General features: G+C 46.1%; 4 protein-coding genes across 6 annotated transcripts; 2 read left to right on the plus strand and 2 right to left on the minus strand.

Annotated features, from left to right (window-relative positions):
• Positions 1 to 149: 149 nt before the first annotated feature.
• Positions 150 to 3,273, minus strand: LOC108596088 (tyrosine-protein kinase transmembrane receptor Ror2). The gene is made up of 4 exons (XM_017981505.2): positions 2,536 to 3,273; positions 2,194 to 2,473; positions 1,897 to 2,139; positions 150 to 1,843 (listed from the first exon to the last, which is right to left on the minus strand). Exons 1-4 carry the CDS (start codon positions 2,881 to 2,883, stop codon positions 546 to 548), a joined length of 2,169 nt encoding a protein of 722 aa, XP_017836994.1. The 5' UTR covers positions 2,884 to 3,273; the 3' UTR covers positions 150 to 545.
• Positions 3,274 to 3,287: 14 nt separating this feature from the next.
• Positions 3,288 to 4,242, minus strand: LOC108596090. 2 transcript variants are annotated; one of them, XM_017981508.2, is made up of 3 exons: positions 4,055 to 4,242; positions 3,789 to 3,875; positions 3,288 to 3,368 (listed from the first exon to the last, which is right to left on the minus strand). In XM_017981508.2, exons 1-3 carry the CDS (start codon positions 4,151 to 4,153, stop codon positions 3,303 to 3,305), a joined length of 252 nt encoding a protein of 83 aa, XP_017836997.1. In that variant the 5' UTR covers positions 4,154 to 4,242; the 3' UTR covers positions 3,288 to 3,302. The 2 variants fall into 2 exon arrangements, with proteins under 2 accessions (XP_017836997.1, XP_017836998.1); XM_017981509.2 differs by lacking the exon at positions 3,288 to 3,368 and adding an exon at positions 3,436 to 3,534 and having other exon boundaries at positions 4,055 to 4,238.
• A 314-nt stretch (positions 4,243 to 4,556) lies between these two features.
• Positions 4,557 to 9,504, plus strand: LOC108596086 (tripeptidyl-peptidase 2). Its single transcript, XM_017981503.2, has 11 exons — positions 4,557 to 4,809; positions 4,871 to 4,990; positions 5,078 to 5,717; positions 5,783 to 6,581; positions 6,647 to 6,925; positions 6,984 to 7,189; positions 7,251 to 7,414; positions 7,476 to 7,587; positions 7,647 to 8,645; positions 8,705 to 9,026; positions 9,087 to 9,504. Exons 1-11 carry the CDS (start codon positions 4,756 to 4,758, stop codon positions 9,463 to 9,465), a joined length of 4,074 nt encoding a protein of 1,357 aa, XP_017836992.1. The 5' UTR covers positions 4,557 to 4,755; the 3' UTR covers positions 9,466 to 9,504.
• Positions 9,505 to 9,742: 238 nt separating this feature from the next.
• On the plus strand, positions 9,743 to 19,697 carry LOC108596083 (activated Cdc42 kinase-like). Of its 2 annotated transcripts, XM_017981501.1 has the most exons (8): positions 9,743 to 9,787; positions 10,832 to 10,901; positions 11,233 to 11,647; positions 11,707 to 12,789; positions 12,850 to 13,583; positions 13,639 to 13,858; positions 17,636 to 19,105; positions 19,170 to 19,697. In XM_017981501.1, exons 1-8 carry the CDS (start codon positions 9,784 to 9,786, stop codon positions 19,359 to 19,361), a joined length of 4,188 nt encoding a protein of 1,395 aa, XP_017836990.1. In that variant the 5' UTR covers positions 9,743 to 9,783; the 3' UTR covers positions 19,362 to 19,697. The 2 variants fall into 2 exon arrangements, with proteins under 2 accessions (XP_017836990.1, XP_017836989.1); XM_017981500.1 differs by lacking the exons at positions 17,636 to 19,105; positions 19,170 to 19,697 and adding an exon at positions 14,119 to 16,120.
• The last annotated feature ends 1,574 nt before the right edge of the window (positions 19,698 to 21,271 follow it).

The following is a 21,271-nucleotide window of genomic DNA, read 5'->3' on the forward strand; positions in this document are numbered from 1 at the left end:
AGTTTGTTTATTTTGTAATAATATTTATTGTTTTGATGGTCTTCGGTGTGTATTTTTTATGTCTGAATATTTGTGCGTAACTCTAGTGATAAATGCAGTAGCTTATATCTAATAAAAACCCCAATATCTATATAGTTGGTTATAAATGCGTGTTATATGTATAGAGTATGTGTAAACTACGGACTAGATATGCTTGTGGAGTATTTATGAATTATAAAAATGGCAGACATTGCGGCATTCGTTGTGAGCTAAATATAATTAGCATAAAATTAATTGTAATTATTGTTGACTATGTGTGTTTTAAGTATAATTCGAGCGTGTGTGGCCAGGCGCCATTGGAAGTAGCTGGCAAAAAAGAGTTGAGAGTGAGAAAGTAAGGAAGAAAAAGAAGCAACATTTACAAGCATTTTTTGGTCAATTATGCTTTCAGCTATTCCAACTGGCGCATGCCATAAAATTCCTGTTTCAATTCGACTCTACAAACGTGCATTTAAAATTTTGGACACGGATTCGTAGACGGTATCATTTCATTGCTGTGACTGCATCTAGAGCATGGCCTTGCATTCGCACTCAGCAATGCTGTGTTGGATGCAATGATTAATCTCCGCAAAGCCGGGACGCTCGCTGGGCTTGCGATTCCAGCAGCGACGCATCAAGGCGTAAACGGACAGCGGCGTATTGTCGGGACAGCCCAGCACGTTGCCCTCCTTGATGTACTTGATGACCTCGGCGTGTGTGAGGCCAAAGTATGGCTGCAGCGCATAGGAGAAGATCTCCCAGAGGCAGATGCCAAAGGCCCAGACGTCCGACTCCAACGAGAATTTGTTGTACAATATGCTCTCAATGGGCATCCAGCGTATGGGTATAACATCATTCTCATCGCCCTTGTAGTAGTCCTGCAGATAGATCTTGTGCGACAGCCCAAAGTCCGCTATCTTCACCACCATCTGCTCGTTGATGAGACAATTGCGTGTGGCCAGATCGCGATGCACAAACTTGCGCTCGGCCAGGTACAACATGCCAGAGGCCACATGCGAGGCCATGCGCAGCAGCTGCAGATCATCCAACTGCTGGCGTTGTGCTGTAGGCGCCTGATGCGTAGCATATGGCGAGCAGGCGCGCAGAAACTCGCTCAGATCGCCCGGTGACATGTACTCGAAGAGCAAGCACATGGGACGACCCAAGGCGCAAACGCCCAGCAGCTTTACAATATTCGGATGATCAAACTCGGCCAGCAGGCAGGCCTCACGCTCAAAATCCGTTTGCATTTGATCGCTGGCATCGTCTTTGAGCATTTTAACTGCCACCAACAGCTCATCATGACCGGAGACCAATCCTGGCGCCTTGGCTTGAAACACGCGCCCGAAAGCTCCTTGGCCCAACGAACGCACATAGACAATCTCACCACGAGGATACTCCAGCTTCTCCAGACGTGCATTCAGCTTGGTTTTGGACTCCTGCACAGCTGCCGTAGTGGATGTTAACATAATGCAATTGCTGTGTATGGTGGCTGTGCTGCGAATGGTGCCACACTTGGCATTGCTATTGTGAAATCCAGTGGAGCCCAGTGTCTCATGGCTGGCAGAAAGATTACAGTCCCCACGCATGGAGGCATTGCAATCTCCACGCACAGACGCGCTGCACTCGTTCATGGTAATCGTTTGTGAGGGCTGTGTGTACTGCTTGTGCTTGGAGAGCTTATAGGCCAGCAGAATAATTAGATGCAGCGCCACAATGCCTATGAAGCCAATGCCAGCAAGCAGAAAGATCATGCTGGGTGTAAAGAACTCTTCCATTTTGATGGGCGTGCTCAAATCCTTGCCAGCGGGATCCACATAGTCAGCTGCAATCCCATAGAATTATAAACAGTGCTGAGTGTTATATTTGATTACTTACGGCAAATGGGAATATCGCAGTGCTGCCAGCGCACAGAATCATCCAGTGTATAACACCAAGGCTCCGGCTCCTCGCCGCCGGCATTACGGCAATAGTTTTCACCCTCGAGCAGCTGCGGAAACACCAGCGGTGGTTGTATGTGCTTGTGTGGAAATTGTGTATCCCAACGCTGGCAAGGAATGCCCGTCTTGGTCATATTCATGCTGCCCAAATAATAACGTCCATTGCCATTGCGACAGTCGTCTAAAAGAAAGTCTGCGTTAGTTAAGTGCAAACACTAAATCTTCCGCAACCTACAGCTAACTTCAGCATCCTTAATCTCAGTCAGCCCTATGTAGGAGCAGCTGGCGCGTTGCATGCCAGCATCGTAGTGCGGCAAGGCGGTGCAGTTGGGCAGACGGAAGTGCGCGCGACTTTTGAGAAACATATTACGCTCCTTCTTCTCCTCGATGAGCACCCAATCGTTGTAGCAAAACTGCAAATGCGTTGCCTGGCAGTCCTCAAAGCAAAGCGGCGCCTTCACTGCACGATTCTGCTCCACATGGCAGCGTGGAAAGGCATAAGCACAAAGCATTTTCTGCAACCGGTAAGCGAAAAGTCAATTATGTTTCTAGTTAGAGTAAGAGTTAGTGCACCCACCTCTGCTGCCTCGCGACATAAGCCTGTCAGATCGACTATTAACTCATCCCAGAGCGCTGTGGTCACTTGCTCGTTGCGCCAGCCGCCTGTGGGATCCTCTAGGCTATACCAGACCGGCCCAGTGATGAACTGCTTGCACACCTTGCCATTGTACGGCGCACAGTAGCCCTTCTCCTCACGCTCACGTTCGTGCTCATTGGTGTGGTGCCTCTGATGATGGCGACGTTCCGGCTCTTCTATGGTATTGGCATTAAGGGAATTCGCCTGCGCCGCACTAGTAAACAATAACACGCAAAGCGCCAAGACAGCAGCAGCTAACCCCAATACACAACCCCAACTGCTTGCCATGGCTGCCTGCCTCTCTCTCGATATGCGAATGTGTTTGTGTGTATACTTGTGGAAAAAAAGCTTTGCTATAGATTTGCCGTATTCGTTGTTGACTTTTAGGCGCCTTGCGCCGCAATTGTGCACATTGCACAGATGTTAAACATTTTAAAATTAATTTAAACACTCTTTTGTTGCAATTGAAATGTTGCAGTACGCGCTTGTCGACGCCTTTTTCAGAATACCACAAAGTTAACAACCCGTGTGTAAGTGTTGGAGAGGGGGAGTAGGAGGAAGCGTGCACAGAACGTCCCCATAGGGGTGGTTTTCATATACAAACACAAGAACAGGGTTGTTGTTAGTGGCGCGCATCCAGGTTTTTATTCTACATTATTTATGGCGCAAAACTAAACATTGATTTAAACAACAAATTTATTATTCTTCTAATTTTCTTCACGCTCAGCGTTATTTTCATTTCCTTCTTCTTCATCTTCAATAGTTTCTAAACCCTGTAAAAATATGCATGCATCGTAATTATATGGCTTAAAAAATGATTTCAATTTTTGAAATTTTCAATTTCGGTTTATAATTTTATTCACTTTTGCACTTATTTAAAAGAATTTCAAACTAAATTTATATTTAATTTTTAGCTTCATCTGGAATAGAGTGGAGACCCTGTAAAAAGTAATTAAACAATTTCTTATGTTTTAAAAAATGTTTGTAACGTTTCGGAAAGTTGAGCATGTGAATGTGAATAACTGAAGAAGAAGCACTGTTAACTTTAGTAAATAGTGGGAATGAAACTAGAAAATGACAACATAAGGGTTAAATGAAAATTTGTTATTAAGCAAATAGGAAAACCCAAAACCAAATGGAATAATGCCAGTGATAAGCAAACAAAATTAGACAAAATTGTTAAGAACACTTACATTCATGATGTACGGATTGTTGGTCAGTCGGAAGTCGCGTTGGTACATAACACGATCGAAGCGCTCGTCCATGTTGCGGCGATAGGCCTGTAATAACAAAAATATTAGAAAGTGTAAATATATGAATTCGTGCAAATTAATCAGTGAATAATTAATGCCAAGCAAGTGAAAAATCGTTTGGCAATCATGTTAAATAAATTATGTTCGCTACGGCACAATCAGCGTGTATTATATAAGAATTTAGGATTGTTACGGCAAACACTTACATTGCCAATCGTTAGCTTCTGGAGGCCATACATGGCGTATATGGGCACGGAGAGTGCGACAGTGATAATCGCTGCAGCAGGTATGATCTCGAACCACATTTTTAGCGTGCAACACAAAAGATCTGTGCAAATTTATTATTTATTTTATCACACACCAAAGAAGTGTCAAAACACGACCAGCTGTTTTTAGAGATGTGTGTGTGAAAAACCTATTGGTAATCGATGTTTCTAGCTGTATTTTTAATTAATTTATTTGCTAATATTACTGTTTATATAACATTTTGAGGAAAGTCTTTTATGAAAAGAAAAATTAAGATTTGTTAATTTTGTTTTGGTTCTCAGTATTGGAGTTCAATTAAATTATTTAAATTTGTGCGAGCGAGAGTCACACACTATTGATAAAATGTATCGAGTGTGTATCCGCTTGTTAACGTTGCCACTGTGCTCATCTGTCAAGTGGCAGCACTACTCTACCCACATAAATACACATACGTAGGCAAAGGTAAAGAACAAAAGATTACCGCAAATCATTCTATTAAAAAGGTGCAATAAAGTCAGACGCCAGGACATACGCCACTTATAAAGAAATTCAGAACAAGGATATAATCTTGGGTGTGCGCAGCAATAGACAAGAGAAGCAAGAACAACAAAAGTCAACGGAAAGACAGAATAACAACTTTGGCAATAAGACTGTTGAAATTATGGCAAGCGATTTGAGCGGCATTGTCGAGTCATCGTTTCCCACGGGAGCCCTGGTATGAAATGCATATAATATATTGGATAAAACAGTTATTAACAAAAGTCTGTGAACATTAGGTACCAAAAGCGGAGACTGGTGTGCTGAATTTCTTGCAAAAGTATCCCAACTACGATGGCCGGGATGTGACTATAGCTATTTTTGATTCCGGCGTAGATCCACGCGCTACGGGACTTGAGGTGCGTTCGAATGCTATTAATAATTTCCATACATATCTATATTAATTAGCATAATTTGTTTTTTTTTTTTTTTTTTGCCGCGATTAGACGCTTTGCGATGGCAAAACGCTTAAAGTTATTGAGCGTTTTGACTGCTCCGGCTGCGGTGATGTGAGTATGTCAAAGGTGAAGCCTGATGAGAATGGTAGCTTCAAGGGTTTGTCCGGACGCACGCTTAAGCTTAGCGCTGAGCTGTTGGCGCTTAACACAGACAAGGAGCGCGTTGTGCGTGTGGGTTTGAAGAGCTTCAATGATTTGGTGCCCTCCAAGGTGCGCGATAATATTGTGGCACAGGCCAAGTTCAAAGGCTGGGACAAGCCACACAAGACAGCAACGGCAAACGCCAGTCGTAAAATTGTAGAATTTGAAGCGCAGAATCCTGGTGAGGGATCTAAATTGCCCTGGGATAAGAAGATCATCAAGGAGAATCTGGATTACGAGCTGGAAATGCTCAACAGCTATGAGAAACTATACAATGACATAAAGACGTCCTACGACTGCGTCCTGTTTCCCACTGCCGAGGGGTGGCTAGCACTTATAGACACCGCAGAGCAGGGTGATCTTGATAAAGCGCTGCGCATTGGCGAGTACTCAAAGACGCATGAGACAAAGAATGTGGATGATTTTCTGTCTATTTCCATCAATGTGCATGATGAGGGCAATGTGCTCGAAATTGTGGGCATGTGCTGTAAGTACCATTTTATTAATTTAAATAACAGTGGCTTTAATTGCTTTTATTTGTTTCTCAATCAGCTCCTCATGGCACGCATGTGGCTTCTATCGCCAGCGGCAATCACAGCTCAAGAGATATTGACGGCGTTGCACCCAATGCTAAGATTGTCTCTATTACAATTGGCGATGGACGTCTGGGGTCTATGGAGACGGGCACTGCGCTGGTGCGCGGCATGATGAAGGTTATGGAGCTCTGCCGCGAGGGGCGTCAAATTGATGTCATTAACATGAGCTACGGCGAGCATGCCAATTGGTCTAATTCCGGTCGTATTGGCGAGCTGATGAATGAAATTGTCAACAAATACGGTGTAGTCTGGATTGCCTCAGCCGGCAATCATGGACCTGCGCTAAGCACTGTGGGCACACCGCCAGACATCAGCCAGCCCAGCTTGATAGGTGTGGGCGCGTATGTCTCGCCACAAATGATGGAGGCGGAGTATGCCATGCGTGAGAAGCTGCCCGGCAATGTATATACCTGGACCTCCAGAGATCCCTGCATAGACGGCGGTCAGGGAGTAACAGTATGTGCGCCAGGTGGCGCCATCACTTCTGTGCCACAGTTTACCATGAGCAAGTCGCAGCTAATGAATGGCACCAGTATGGCGGCACCACATGTAGCAGGAGCAGTGGCTCTACTCATTTCCGGGCTCAAACAACAAGGTATTGCGTATTCACCGTATAGTATTAAACGCGCTATTAGCGTTACTGCCACCAAGCTGGGCTATGTGGATCCCTTTGCTCAAGGACATGGACTGCTGAATGTTGAAAAGGCATTTGACCATCTGCTGGAGCATCGCCAGGCCACGGATAATATGCTGAGGTGCGTGCAAAAGTGAAAAAGCATTTCAACAATTGCTCGTAGTAAATTGTCTTTGTCTTCCTTAGGTACTCGGTGCGCGTGGGCGCCAACCAAGCCAAGGGTATTCATCTTCGCGAAGGCGTGCAGCAAAAGTTTGTGGACTACAATGTGCATATCGAGCCTGTCTACTTTAATGACAAGGAAGCCGAACCCAAGGATAAATGCAACTTTAATGTGCGTTTAAATCTAGTTCCCTCCCAACCGTGGGTGCAATGCGGCGCCTTTTTGGATCTTTGCTACGGCACACGCTCCATTGTGGTGCGCATAGATCCCACAAGCCTGCAGCCAGGCGTACATAGTGCGGTGTAAGTGCCACTTGCATTTATTAATTTATTTTTATTTAATATTTTATTGAATTTCTAGCGTACGTGCCTATGATACGTCGAATGTGCAAAAGGGAGTGCTCTTTGAGATACCCGTGACTGTAGTGCAGCCGCATGTGCTGGACAATGTGCAAGTGACGCCAGTCTTTGAGCCGGCTTCAATGCGGCCCGACAAGAGCGTAGAGTTCCAACCCAATACCATACAAAGGGACTTTATACTGGTGCCGCATAAGGCTACATGGGCTGGTAAGCCATAAGAATCAATACATATTATTTACAAATTAATTATTTTGTACATTGTTTATAGTGCTGCGCATGCGCCTTACCGATCCAAACCGCGGCAATGACATTGGCAAGTTCTTCCTGCATACCAATCAGCTGCTGCCCAAGCAATCTTGCCGTAAACTGGAAACCATGAAGATAATTGGCGTCAACTCGGAGTTCGAGGCTATAACCACATTTCGCGTAAAGGTAAACTTGCATTTGACTACTCATATCTTTAAATTATACCATATATAATTATAAATTGCAGGCCAATAATATATTGGAGCTGTGCATTGCCAAGTACTGGTCGAATCATGGCCAGAGCCACTTACAGTATAGCCTGGTGTTCCATGGCGTGGAAGCTGTTAATCCCAATGCCTGTAAATATAACTAATAACAGAAAAAATTCAGTTTATGCTTATACAAATCTTTCTGACAGATGTCATGCACGCTGGACGTGGCATACACAAGCTGGAAATTGATGCGCTTGTCTCCGAGGAGATTCAACCATTGCTGCAGCTTAAGAACGCCGCAGTAGTGCTCAAGCCCACAGAGGCCAAGATATCGCCATTGAGCGCTACACGCGATGTCATACCAGATGGACGTCAGATCTATCAGAGTGTGCTGGTGTATAATCTGAATATCGCGAAAGCAGCAGAAGTAGCGCTCTATGCTCCGCTATTCAATGATATTCTGTATGAGGCAGAGTTTGAATCCCAAATGTGGATGTTGTTCGATGTAAACAAAGCACTTTTGGCCACCGGCGATGCGCACTCGCATACGTTCTTTACCAAGCTGGAAAAAGGCGAGTATACGGTGCGACTGCAGGTGCGACACGAGAAGCGCGAGCTGCTTGAGAAGATTGCCGAGGCCAATATGGTTGCTTCCTATAAGCTGGCCAATTTGATCTCGCTGGATATGCATGACAGCTATAATCAGTGCATTGTGAGTGGGCGCAAGTTCACCACGTCCACGGTGCGTGGGGCCACCAAGCTGCTCTACATAGCGCCTTTAACACAGGAGCGTCTGAACAAGGCCAATCTTCCAGCGCACTGCGCATGGTTAAGCGGTAATCTGGTATTCCCCAAGGACGAGGCTGGCCGACGTGTGGCACTGCATCAGTTCACTTACGTGCTTAATCCTGCCGAAAAGAAACCGCCCTCAAATGGCGCAGCTAATGGTGCCAGCTCCAGCAATGCTAGCCCTGTAGCCGCTGCTGCCGTTAGCGCTAATGGAGCCAAGCCCAAGGCCACAGGCACACCAGAACCCGCAAGCACAGCCAGCAGCACAGCTGGCGGCGACGGCAACACAGTCCAAGCAGATGCGCCCGCTAATGGCACCAACGTAGCGCCAAGCTCGCCGCAAAAGGGCAAAGCCAGCGCGGATGACTATGCCGAAAGCTTGCGTGACTTCCAATGCACTAACATTGCCAAGTGTGGTGAGTTAGCAATGACTTACACTTAGCTCTGATTTAGCTAATAATCATTTGTTTTATAGAACTGGAGCAGGCTGAGAAGATCTATAACGATGTAATAGCCGCACATCCCAAGCATTTCCCAGCTCATTTGCAGCTCATACAGAATATTGAGTCCACAGAGCTAAAGGCACAGCTTCCATTCGCCTTTGTTGCTGCACAGCAAAAGAAATCCGGCGAGAGCGATGCTGACAAGCAGAAGGAGGAGCTGCAGAAGCAGCGCAATGCCTTGAGCCGCGTTATGAAACTCGCAGATAATATCATCTGTGAGGTTGATAAGGATGCGCTGCTGAGTTTCTATGGGCTCAAGAACGATACGCGCTCAGATGCAGCCAAGATCAAGACGTAAGTACACATATTCGAATTATCTATAGATTTATTTTGACATTGTTCATAACTTTACAGTAACATGGATAAGCAGAAGAATAATCTCATTGAAGCGTTGAGCAAAAAGGGCATTGCCATGGTCAAGATGTGTGTGCTGGAAAACACTGTTGACAATGCCGATAATTTATCTGGGCTCAACGATGTTTACACGGAGGTTATCAAGTTTGTGGATGCCATGGATTCGAAAGTAATTCAGCTTTCCATTTGGCACGCCTATGCGCACAAACATTACGGCCGTATGTATAAATACGTAACAAAGCTGATTGAGGAAAAACGCACACGAGAGCATTTTGAAGAAATGGCTGCTATTAACTGCGCCATGGGTTATGATCATACCAAGACTGTTATTGATCGCATGACCGTTACAGCTTTTCCATCTAGCTTCCGTTTATTCTAATCTTTTATTTACACTATTAAACACAGCTAGCAAATGGAACATTTATTATACATTTTTATTGTATCACGATTTACCTATATTGCAATGAATTTATTTAAATGAATACAATATGCTTCCAGTTTACTAGTTGCTTTTTTTGAATTCAAACGTTTAGCCGTTAATTTGAAAATGTAATTTCAACCGGTGTTTTAAATGCAATTGCGCTGGATGACACGAGCGTAACTTTTCTTGGTATTATAAAGTGCATTGTCAGCATTGCGTTAGTTGGTCACACTGCTTAGGAGATGCGAAGAAAAACAATGCAGACGCGAAAATAAAATGGGTAAGAATTGAGTTAAAAAAGCAATTCCAGTGCCATAAAATATAAAGGAAATGTGGAATGATGGACCAGCAGTTGAAAAATAGTGAAAAGTGTTTGTGAACAAACGTAATGAGTGTGTTTTCAATGCTGAAAAAATCAGCGTCCGCTTGCTGCAACGCAATTGTAACTGTGTGTGTGTGTGTGCCTGTGTAAACGAGTGTGTGTATTGGCCGATCGATTTTATTTTGCAAATTCAAGGACAGCAAGTAATCCTGCGGGAAATCTTAATCAATTTGAGTGCAAATAATGCCATTAGTGCACACGCGATCAATTACAGTTAACTGTAAAATATGCAGTCTTGAATGTGATAATGTGTGCATGTGTGCTTCGTGTGTGTGCAATTGGAATTGGCAAACAAACGGATGTTGACGTTTTCCATTGAATTTATTATCTCAATAATGACTCAAATTGCAAATCCAGGGTTAAAGACATTATCAGCAAACAGTGCACACACACACAGACACACCACTTTACGAACATATGTATAAGTGCTGTTTTGTTTCCTTTACGAAAGCAAACAAAAACATGAAAATGACAATCGCTGCGGGATGACGGCGACTGCGACTGAGGCCGCAAGAACAACAACAACAGCAGCAGCAATCAGAATGTTGTGTGCATGTGTGTGTGTGTGTAAAGAATGTGAACATGACGAGCGTATGTGCGTTGGGGGAATAGGCGATAAAGAAATGAAAATATATTTTTAAGGCTACTTTTGAATGAGTGCGAAGGCGCGGGCGTTGCTGCTTATGAATGGGAATGTAAAGTCGGTAAACTACACATGCTTGTTGGTGGCACATCTCTTTTTCTCGTGGGTGTTGGGAATCTATAAAACACCCGCATACGATATACACACAAACATACGCACACGCATACATATGCAAGTTTATGGAGCGCAGCTGTTGTTGGGACTGCTGGTGCTTCGGCAGCTACGCAGCTTGCATACTTAAGTTTAAATATGTGTATTTATTTTTATATATTTATATAGTATGTATCTGTATCTTCCAGAGTGCCCACAAATTGATTTATATGAATTCCTCACCGAGTCCGAACTGCAGCAGTACTACAATGCCATCAAGTAAGTTCTCTGACCCAAATTAAATGATTTCAATGAGCAAAAGCAAAGCGAAAGAAAAAGACATAAAACAAAAATTCCAAATGACCAAATGAAGCTACAAAGTAGGTAGAAAATGTTAACTTCATTTGAATTGCTACCCAAGAATGACGCAAAAATGATTCACAACTCTTTTCGTTGGAAACTTAAATTAATCAAAATGCTGCAAACGCTTAAAAGCGAAGTTGGGACCGAATTATAAAAAAAAAGAAAACGTTTTTAAAGTGTTTTGTCATAATATTAACTCATTTCCTCTGTTTTCCCCAACTCTTTGTTTACGCTCTATTTGGCGCAGAAACGAATTAAAAATAACAAATGCCGCACAATTTAAATATGCAGCGGATGAGGATTTACGTTGCATTGGACTGTCGCGTCCGGAAATCCGCCGTCTGCGTAAATTCTATGAGAAGCACTTCCCCCACAGTTACCTCAGCAAAATCAAGCGGCTGCTGCAGGCGCCCGCCACCATTGTGAAGCGAGAGGATGGCGCTGGCGGCAACTTCGGTCTGGGCACGCTTAACGAAGGCAGCACAGCAGCAGCGACGGCCACAGCGTCGCGCAATGGCGGCGCTGATGGCAACTCCCCGGGCAGCAAGGTGCCCAACAACAAGCACATAATACCAGCTGACTCCATAAGCGTCAACAAGCAGCTGGGCATTGGGGAGTTTGGCATTGTGCAGCAGGGCGTCTGGACCAATGGCAGCGAAAGGGTAAGAGCCCCCCAGTCCTACTTGACTTGCTCATTAATTTGATTATGATCTCTCTCTAGATACAAGTGGCCATCAAGTGCTTGTGCCGCGAGCGCATGCAGTCGAACCCCATGGAGTTTCTCAAGGAGGCGGCAATCATGCACTCGATTGAGCATGAGAATATTGTGCGTCTGTATGGCGTCGTGCTGGCAACGGACTCACTGATGCTGGTCACCGAGCTGGCGCATTTACGTTCCTTACTCGAGTGCCTTAAGGACTCCGGCTTGCGCGTCAGCTTCCTTACCATACCCACGCTCTGCGAGTTTGCGCTGCAGATCTGCAATGGCATGAGCTATCTGGAGCAGAAGCGTCTCATACACAGGGATTTGGCTGCCAGGAATATACTAGTGTTTAGCAAGGACAAGGTGAAGATTTCGGACTTTGGGCTGTCGCGCGCCTTGGGCGTGGGCAAGGACTACTACAAGACCAACTTCAATGTGAATCTAAAGCTGCCCATTGCGTGGTGTGCACCAGAGTGCATCAACTACTTGCGCTTCACCAATGCGTCGGATGTCTGGGCGTATGGCGTTTGTTTGTGGGAGATGTTCTCGTACGGCTTTCAGCCCTGGGCAGCGTTAACCGGACTGCAGATACTCGAAGCAATCGATGCACCCAACTATCAGCGCCTGGAGCAGCCCGACTGCTGTCCGCGTGAGTACTATACGCTTATGATGAAGTGCTGGCAGGACGATGCCGCCAAGCGTCCCAAGTTTAGTGAGATTTACGAGCAGCTGCCAGACATGAAGCCGGAGCAGCTCAAAGCCGTGGTCAACTGCACGGAACCCAAGAAGGATCATCTGCTCTATCGCCAAGGTGATATAATCACCGTACTCGATCGCAATACGGGCACTCCCTTCTGGAAGGGCGTGCTGAGCACGGGCAAGACAGGCTACTTCAATCCCTCGAACACGGTGGCCTTCCTAGAGGGTCTGCCCAGCTCCAATCGCGATGCATTCAGCCGTGTGGGCGATCATCGCATTAGCAAGCGCAAACTGCGCACCGAGATGATTTCCAAGCCGCAGAACGACTTCAAGCACACCGGACACGTGGGCATTGATGGCGCCACCTTTGGCGACATCGCCTTCCTCGGCAGCTCACAGAACGTAAGTATCATCAGTTCCATTGCTTATCCAGCTCCAGCTTATGTTCGATTCTACATGCAGTATAACCACGTGCCCAAGCAGATTGTAACGCCGTATAAGCCCTCGGAGGACATTGAACAGACGCCGCTGCTGCTGCCGCCGACGCCTACCAGTCCGGACTCGTTGCAGACTGCCAGCGGTTATTTTCCGGAAGGCGGTGCTGGTAGCTCCATGAATCCCACGTTTATTCCCTCCACGGAGCACACACCTAAGCTCATTGCCAGCAATGGACAGAGCTCGTTTGACTTTGCCAGCTCCACCAATCCCTTTGCCTCGCACAAACTGGACGAGGAGCAGCTCGCCTACGCGCTACAGAACAATAATTACCCCGGAGCCGGAGCAGACGGCAAGAGTCTGCACTCCGAGTCCCATTGGCGCGCCAAGTCGCGCAGTCAAACCGACGAACTGCATGAATACCACGAGATCTCGGACGATGAGATCACCGGCGACAAGCTGGACTTTGGTCCCTCGCTTTTGGATGAAATCAATTCTATGTTTGGCTCAATAAGCGGCGCCTCGGGCGGCCAGCCCAAGTCGCCAGACTTTGATCGCATGAATACGAAAAACGAATTCGCCGAGCTGTCGGCCAAGTTTGGGCACAAGAGCGGCGACAGCAATGGCAACAAGCATGGCCATAGCCTGCTGCCCAGCTTGTCCAAGAAGAAAACCAGCACAGGCACTGTCAAGCCCATTTCGGTGAAGGATGAGAAGATACTTAATCATGCCATAGAAATGGCAAACGAAATCAGCGCCAGGTGAGTTTTTGATTAGCTGATTTATTAATTGATTGACCAACTGTTTGAATTGCAGATCAATGATTGATCTGGTGTCGGATCATGCTCCACCCACGCACAGTCCCAAGCGCAAGTTTAGCTTTCGTTTTCCGCATCTAAGCGGCGGCGGCGGCGACAAGTCAAGCAGCAGCGCTGGCGGCGCCAGCGGCAACTTAACGCCCACTCACGGCACTGCCTCGCCCTTCTCCAAGAAGAAGAACTTTACGGAGGAACTGCAGAGCATACCGGATATACAGGTGAGTGGCACTAGCATTAAGCTATAGATATATGAATAGGCAATAGATTTAGTTTGCATAGTTGGCGCTGATTCTCTAATACTCTCCACACTCTCTGCTCTCTCTCTCTCTATTTCTCTCTCACAAATCGTTCACGACGTTGACCAAATCGTTCATTTCCCTTGACCCTTTTTGTTTCACACGTTGTTTTGCTTTTGGTTTTCTTTTGCTTTGCGTTGTTATTTTTCCGTTACGTTCTCCCGCTCATCGCGATCTAGCAGAGATTTCGTAGCTTGAGCGAGATCAAGCACAGCTCGGAGCTGCGCGTGCCCATCTTTGACAAGGAGAGCTCGGACTTTCTCTTTGAAAAGTCACGCGAGATTCTAAGTCGTCCGTTGAACAGACAGCGCGGCTTGGAGCTAGAGCTGCAGCTGGAGGCGGAGGCGGAGGAGTCGAGCCAGGCAAACATTAACGAGAATATTATGGATATTGAGAAGACATTGAAGGCGCTCAATCTGGACTTTATGCACACGTACACGGAGCTGGACAAGAGCGACTCCAACGAGACAATGCTCAATGATCAGCTGCCCTCGGCGACGGCATCGCTGCGTCCCGGCTCGCTGGACGACGGCATTGGCAGCGCCTCGGGCAGCTTGAAGTCCGCCGTTTACAGTTACAGCTACAGCAATGGCGTGCAGACCATGTTCGACTTCAATGCGGCCACCAGTCATCTGGACAAGCATCTGCAGTATATGCACAACCAGGCGCAGCTGCAAGGACAACAGTTGCAGGAGCAGAAGCTGCTCGAGGACAAGCGCAGCAGCACGCCGGACACGGGCTTCGCCTCGCGGGATACCAACATCTCGCTGTCGCGGCGCAGCAGCCAGAAGAGCAGCTACAGCCCACAGGAGAGCTACTTCTCCATGAAGGGTGAACCACTGTACAGTGCGCCGCCCGTAGTAAGCGGCGGCGGCGGCGGCTACGAACGCTTTGGCAATGGCCACACCAAGCAGCTCCTGGCAAGCGCCTCGCCCGTTAAGTCTGCACTGGGCGCCAGCAGCAACTCCATCTATACCAAGAGCTATCGCCAGCGCTCCACTTCCTTCAACGAGAGCTTCCAGCCGCCGCCGTCGACGGCACTCCCACTGCCAATGCCGCTGCCGCGACGCAGTGCATCCTACAAGCCGCGTTCCGTGCGCGCACGCACGCTGCGTCGCCTCAGCTACAATCCCATGACGCTCGACTCCAGCTCAAGCAGCTCCAGCGGCGACGAGGCGCACTCCAGCCACAAGCCCAGTCTGGCGCGCTCCGAGTGCGATATACGCGCACGTGTGGCCGCCGCCAGTTCCAGCAGCTCGCTCTGCCGCCGTCGCCGCCCTGGACTCAGTCGCCAAGTGCAGTCCGCCTGCCAGGATGAGCGCGAGTCCATTGTATCGCCGCGTCAGCTGTACGGCTCCAACTCGAGCATCAAGTCAGCGCCACACTACAATCTGGGCGGGAATAGGCGCAGCTTCCAGCGGCCCAGTGGCTACGAGCAGTTCCACTACGAGGAGCGCATCTATGACTTTGGCGGACGTGGCCCGGGCAATAACTATGCACCCCATCAACAGGCGCTGCTGGCGCCCAGCACAACGCAGAAACTCAGCTCTGGATCCGGCTCCTCCTCAGCCGCCAGCTCGGCAGTGGCCACTTATCGCAGCGCCTCTGCTGCAGTGACGCGCCCCATGAGTGGCGGCACCACAGCGTTGCATGAGTTTGATATAACGCGCCTCACGGGCAAGAGTCCCACGTCGAGCCACTTTGTGGGCAGCTCACCGGATGCACAGCCGCAGTCGCTGCCCCAACTAAAGCCGCAACGGCCCACAGAGTTCCATTGGCCGGAGAAAATACACGCGTCCGCCTTAAAGCAGCACGAGCTGCACTGGCGTCCAACTCAGCAGCAGCTGCCACCACCAAAGCAGCTGCCCCTGGTGACCACCACAGCCATAGCGGGCTCAAGCGACAGCAGCTCCAGCTCTAGCACCGAGAGCGGCGATGAGTTTCAGTTCCGCCGTGAATTCACTGCGCCGCGCATTCCGCCCAGCCCGGCGCCATAACTAAGGAAAATGCTCAAATATGTTCTCAATTTACTATTCGGACATGTGATGTCGGACTAAGCGCAGTGGGGGATTAGCCTCACCCTCGCCTGGCATTGGAATTGCAGCTGGTATAACGTGTGTGTGTATTCGTGTGTGTGTGCGTCGGTCGGTCGGAAAAGTAAATTGCAGAAATATTTGCAGCCTACAAAAAAAAAAAACTAAAACAAATAATGAGAAATATATATTTATAGAAAAACTTTTGTGGATTTGAGCATATTTTTTGAGAGTGTGTGCCTTAATTTCGAAATCACGGAAGACCTCTCAGAACAGATAATAATTACAACTACAGTTACTTAGAAACAGTTACAGTTACAACACAACAAAACAAAACAAAACAAAGCAAACAACAACAACAATAAGCAATACGCAAAGGCAATACAAAGAAATATAAGAAATAAAAATGAATAATTATTAAAGACTCGTTAACCCTAAGGCTTCCAGCACAAGGCTTGCTCACTCTGAAATTAATAAGAAAAACTAACTAACTAACTAATGAATTAAATAAATAATTAAACCAAAAACCGAGCTTGGTTGTCGGTGTTGTTAAACAATACAAAACTTAAACTCTATGCCAACAGTATTACCAAAACTCATACACTTGGCCAGCAGTGAACACCTCATCTATATAAACTAACTGGGCCACACACACACTCTGACACCCACACAGATACCAATGCAGTCGTCATACTCACTCTCTACCGTTGACAATCCCTTCACCGACAACAAAAACCAAAACACACTTCAAAACTTAACCAATTCTTAAAAGTTGTCCAATTAAAGCTAAAAACTTAAAATACAAATACAAATAACTCGTACATATTGCAAATGTTTTATGTGCCATATCCTTACGCTTGCATTTTTTACTATACTATGTGAGAATGGTAATCCCCATCATGGTGACGCCCAATCAAACTCTTGATATTTATAAGCAAAACGGAACCCTCTTCTAAACTACTTTAATATACTATATATACTATACTTACCTAATGTAATCAAAGTTGAGCTATGGGCTACAAATTTTTTATATAGAAAAATATTTGCATGAACTTATTATATATAACAACAAAACAGAAAAGATTTATCGCATACTATGCATTTATTAATTAAAAACCTAATGGAACGAAATGAAAATGAAAGTAAAATTATATACAAAAAGTTTATATACATACGCGTAATTATAAATTCATATACATATTCATATACCTATTTATTATTAAAACTCAGAAATGATATTCTAAATGCGTTTGAAGCGTTTCTTAAACGGAATTAAATACGATATTGAGAAGTTGAAACTTTTACTAAGAGTTATATACAAATATGCATGGAAACCTAAAATTTATATAAAAAAAAACCAAAACAAAACGTTTTGCAATTCTAAGAACCAAAACAATTTCAAATTGGTAATCAAAATAAACAAAGTGAAAAAAGTGTTTAATGCCATTCAAATAAATTACTTGAGAAAAAACGAATAAGCGATATTTTTGAATTGTAAGCTATTTAATTTATAGAGCAGTATGGCTAGCTGAAAAAAAACCATTGGATAGGATTGTTTATGCCCACTTTTTGTTTAGTTTAATTGTTGATTTTTAATACATGCAATTTTACATTTATTATTTATTATTATTAAATTATGTTGTCCCTATTTTGTTCGTTCCCACAGTCTTTGATAGGCGACGACGGTCGCGAGGCATACAACAGTCTGATTGAGCGCAAGGGCATGCTGGACATTGGGCCCAGTCCGGCGGCGACGCTGCTGCGTCACATGGACACGGATGAGTTCGAGCTGATGAATGCCAAGACACTGCCGCGTCGCTTGGGCAGCCAGCTGAGCCAACCCGTGGAGCCAGCTCCACTTGCAGCTGCGCCAGAGGTGCGCACTTCACAGCAACCGCCACGCCCCATGACATTGCCAACCCGAGGAGCTGTGCAGCGAGTGCGGCGTGCCGAGCAGGCCAGCAGCAGACAGCAGGAGGACAGCCAGTGCAACTCTAGCGAGGCCTGCGAGAGTCCCAGCTATCTAACGCATGCCAGCTACAAGTTCCCGGAGCCAGCCGATGGCAATCCCTTGCCGTTGCCATCGCGCGAGGGCAAGAAGCAGGTGAAGACAAGTGCCAAGCGGCATGTGCGCAAGTATCCGCTCATTATACCAGCGAATGGTGTGCAACGTACGCTCAGCAAGCTCACCGACTTTGCCGAGGAGGCCAGTCAGCCCGCTGGCGCAGAACCAGCTGCTCCACAGCACCAGCAGCAGCAGTCGCAGTCTACGCATTCGCTGGAAGTTGTGGCTGCAGTGCGTTCCAATAGCGTGCGTCGACGCACTTCGGAGGCGCGTGAGTATGAGAATATGCCTGCGCTGGCGGGTGAATCCACTGGTGGACACACCTATCAGAATCTGGACAAGCTAACGCCAGCGGATGCAGCGGGATTGACGGACAGCGCATCGCTGCAGTTCGAGTCCATACTGGAGGCGGATAAGAGTCGTGATGCGGGTCTGCAGTCTCCGGATGTAACCGATGGCTTCTATAACTTCTCCATACAAAAGGAGCACTATCACAAAAGCAAGGACGTGGGCTTTGAGCCCGCTCAAATCTCTGGACTTTATGTCAATGATGATGAGCTACGCAATCTGGACAAACCGCTGGCGGCCAACAGCAGCAGCAGCAGCGTCAGCGCCTTGGACAACCAGGGAACAGTGCCGCCGACAGAGAGCGTAACTGCCATGCGTCTAAACAGCGCGGACAACGAGCTGGCGGCCAATGCGCTCTTTAAGAAGGTGCGCGCCTCTGTCAATCTGGCCATGAATCGCAGCAGCTTCAGCCAGGAGCTGAATGGCAATGTAGCTGCTGCTGCTGCAGTGCCGACAGCTGTTGCTCCCGCTGTGCCCACATCTGTTGCGCCTGCTGTGCCAACAGCTGTTGCTCCCGCTGTGCCCACAACTGTCGCTCCTGCGGCGCCAGTTAAGCAGCAAACGGAGGCGGAGTACTTTGCATCACGCGCCACACGCTTAGCCGACTCCAATTCGGTAAGCTGTGAGGATTTGCTGGAGTTCTCGGACAAGAAGCCACGCGGCTGCGAGCGTGGCGTTGACTCAGACGAAGTGCGCATCATGGTCAAAGTGCTGGGCAAGGATGTGAGTAGCCATCAAGACCTAATTCTGTTGTATCGTTAGTCTAAATATTTGTTTCTGTTTACAGAGCACGCCTACGCGCTGCCTGAGCGCCCTGGAGTTCATTAATTGGGATGTACACAAGTCTATCAAGCTGATCAAACTTCAAAATATACTCGCCGAGGCCAATCTAAGTCTCTCCGCTGCCTTTGATGCACTGCACCAACAGGATTGGGATCTGCATACTACGGCCGTTAAGCTCAAGGGCATTAAACTCTAGTTCTAATGCCAACAGCTCTACGCCCACACACACACACACACACACACCACGTGCCTGTTGAAAACAATCGCCTGCATCTGCATAATCGTCTAATTCTAACTGTAATCGTATTATTTTAAGCATTTAATGTTCTCGCCTCACACTAGCTCTAAGCCGCATGTAGATATACATTGTATACACTTATATATATATACATATATGTCTACAACTTAACTCCATCACTGCTCAAAATGAAGGAATCTCATGATGTACTTATCTAATAATACAAGAACTACTCCACTCCCTTGTGTTTCTAGTTGTAGTTCGTAAACAACCGCTGAATCAAAATAAAAAACAATAAACTAAAATCAAAATTTGTTTTATTTCAATTTTGTTGTAAGTTCGTTGCTTAAGTCTTTTTTTGTTTACACTCTACATGGCAAATATCATTGCAAAACAGTAATTTTTTAGCTCCTGCTCCCAAGATATCCTTTCAATTCCAAAAGGACACGCATTTTCGTACTCCTGGACATCATATCTGTCGATTGCCATACCAGGATGTTCAAAGTTGCCCAACAAAAATTTTTAATAAAATTACAAGGGGGCAGTCGCAAAAATTGACCCAAAACACAAAGTGGCTCCTCTTTCTCAGAAACTTTACAAGGGACTACCATGATGTCTTTGTGATCCAAGTATGGCTCATAGAGACATTTAGAATATACAGTCAAAGGACGAAATTTTACAGGAGCCAGAAAATCAGCTTTTTTCGTTATACTCAGAAAAATACCCTCTAGCTCCTAATCCTTGCCAGGATCAAGGACGAATTTATGTCAACGATTCATTTTAACAGCGCTATCGTCCTCAAAAGGACATTCCGGATCGTCCTTAGTTTTGAGTACAGCGGTGATTTCCGTTTTTTTGGGCATATTATTGTCGACAAAAGACTTTGGAAAATTTCGCTTTTAATTACACAACACACGTCGTGTTGGCTTATGTCAGTTGTTGTTGCCGTTGTTGCTTATTTCTTGTTGCTGCTGTGTGTTGTATTTTTTGCTCGTTATTTGTTGTTGTCCTGTATTTGTTGTTGTTGTATTTGTTGTTGTTGTATTTGTTGCTGATGCTGATGGAACAACAAACAGCAGCCACAGCAACAACAACAACAACAACCACAACAACAACAACAACAAGAACAACAACAACAACAGCAGCAACAACAACAAGACCAGCACAACAACAACAGGAGGAAAAACAACAACAACAAATTCAGCAACAACAACAACAGCAGCAAGAACAACTACATAAGCCAACAACAGCAGCGGAAATTTTCCAAGTCTTTTTGTCGCAAAATATGCCCAAAAAACGGAAATACCGCTGTATCTCAAAAACTACAAGGACGATCCGGATGTCCTTTGGTCAGTCGGTAGTCTATTTCAAATAGGATCGTTTGACATAAATTTCGTCCTGATTCCTGGCAAAGGATTAGGGTAGTAGAGCGTATTTTCTGTCATACGAACAAAGCTGATTTTTTCATCGGCTCCTGTAGGACTTTCGTCCTTTGAATCTGGTATTATTGTCTGAAGTCTCTAATGGAGCACTACTTGACACCAAAGGACATCTGGTAGTCCTTGTAGTTTCCAGAAAAGGAGCACTTTGTTTTTTTTAGGGATCCATTTGCGACTGGCCCCCTTGTAATTTTATTCAAAATTTTTGTTGGGCAACTTTGAACATCCTGGTATGGCAATCGACAGATATGATGTCCAGGAGTACGAAAATGTGTGTCCTTTTGGAATTGGAAGGATATCTTGGGAGCAGGCGCTAAAAAACTACTGTTTTGCAATGATATTTGGCCAAGTAAAATGTAAACAAAAAAGACTTAAGCAACGAACTTGCACCAAGTTTTGTTTGTCCGTATTAGCAAAGACACCAACCAT

The sequence above is a fragment of the Drosophila busckii genome, chromosome 2R, assembly GCF_011750605.1.
Source record: "Drosophila busckii strain San Diego stock center, stock number 13000-0081.31 chromosome 2R, ASM1175060v1, whole genome shotgun sequence".
Taxonomy (NCBI): Eukaryota; Metazoa; Arthropoda; class Insecta; order Diptera; family Drosophilidae; genus Drosophila; species Drosophila busckii.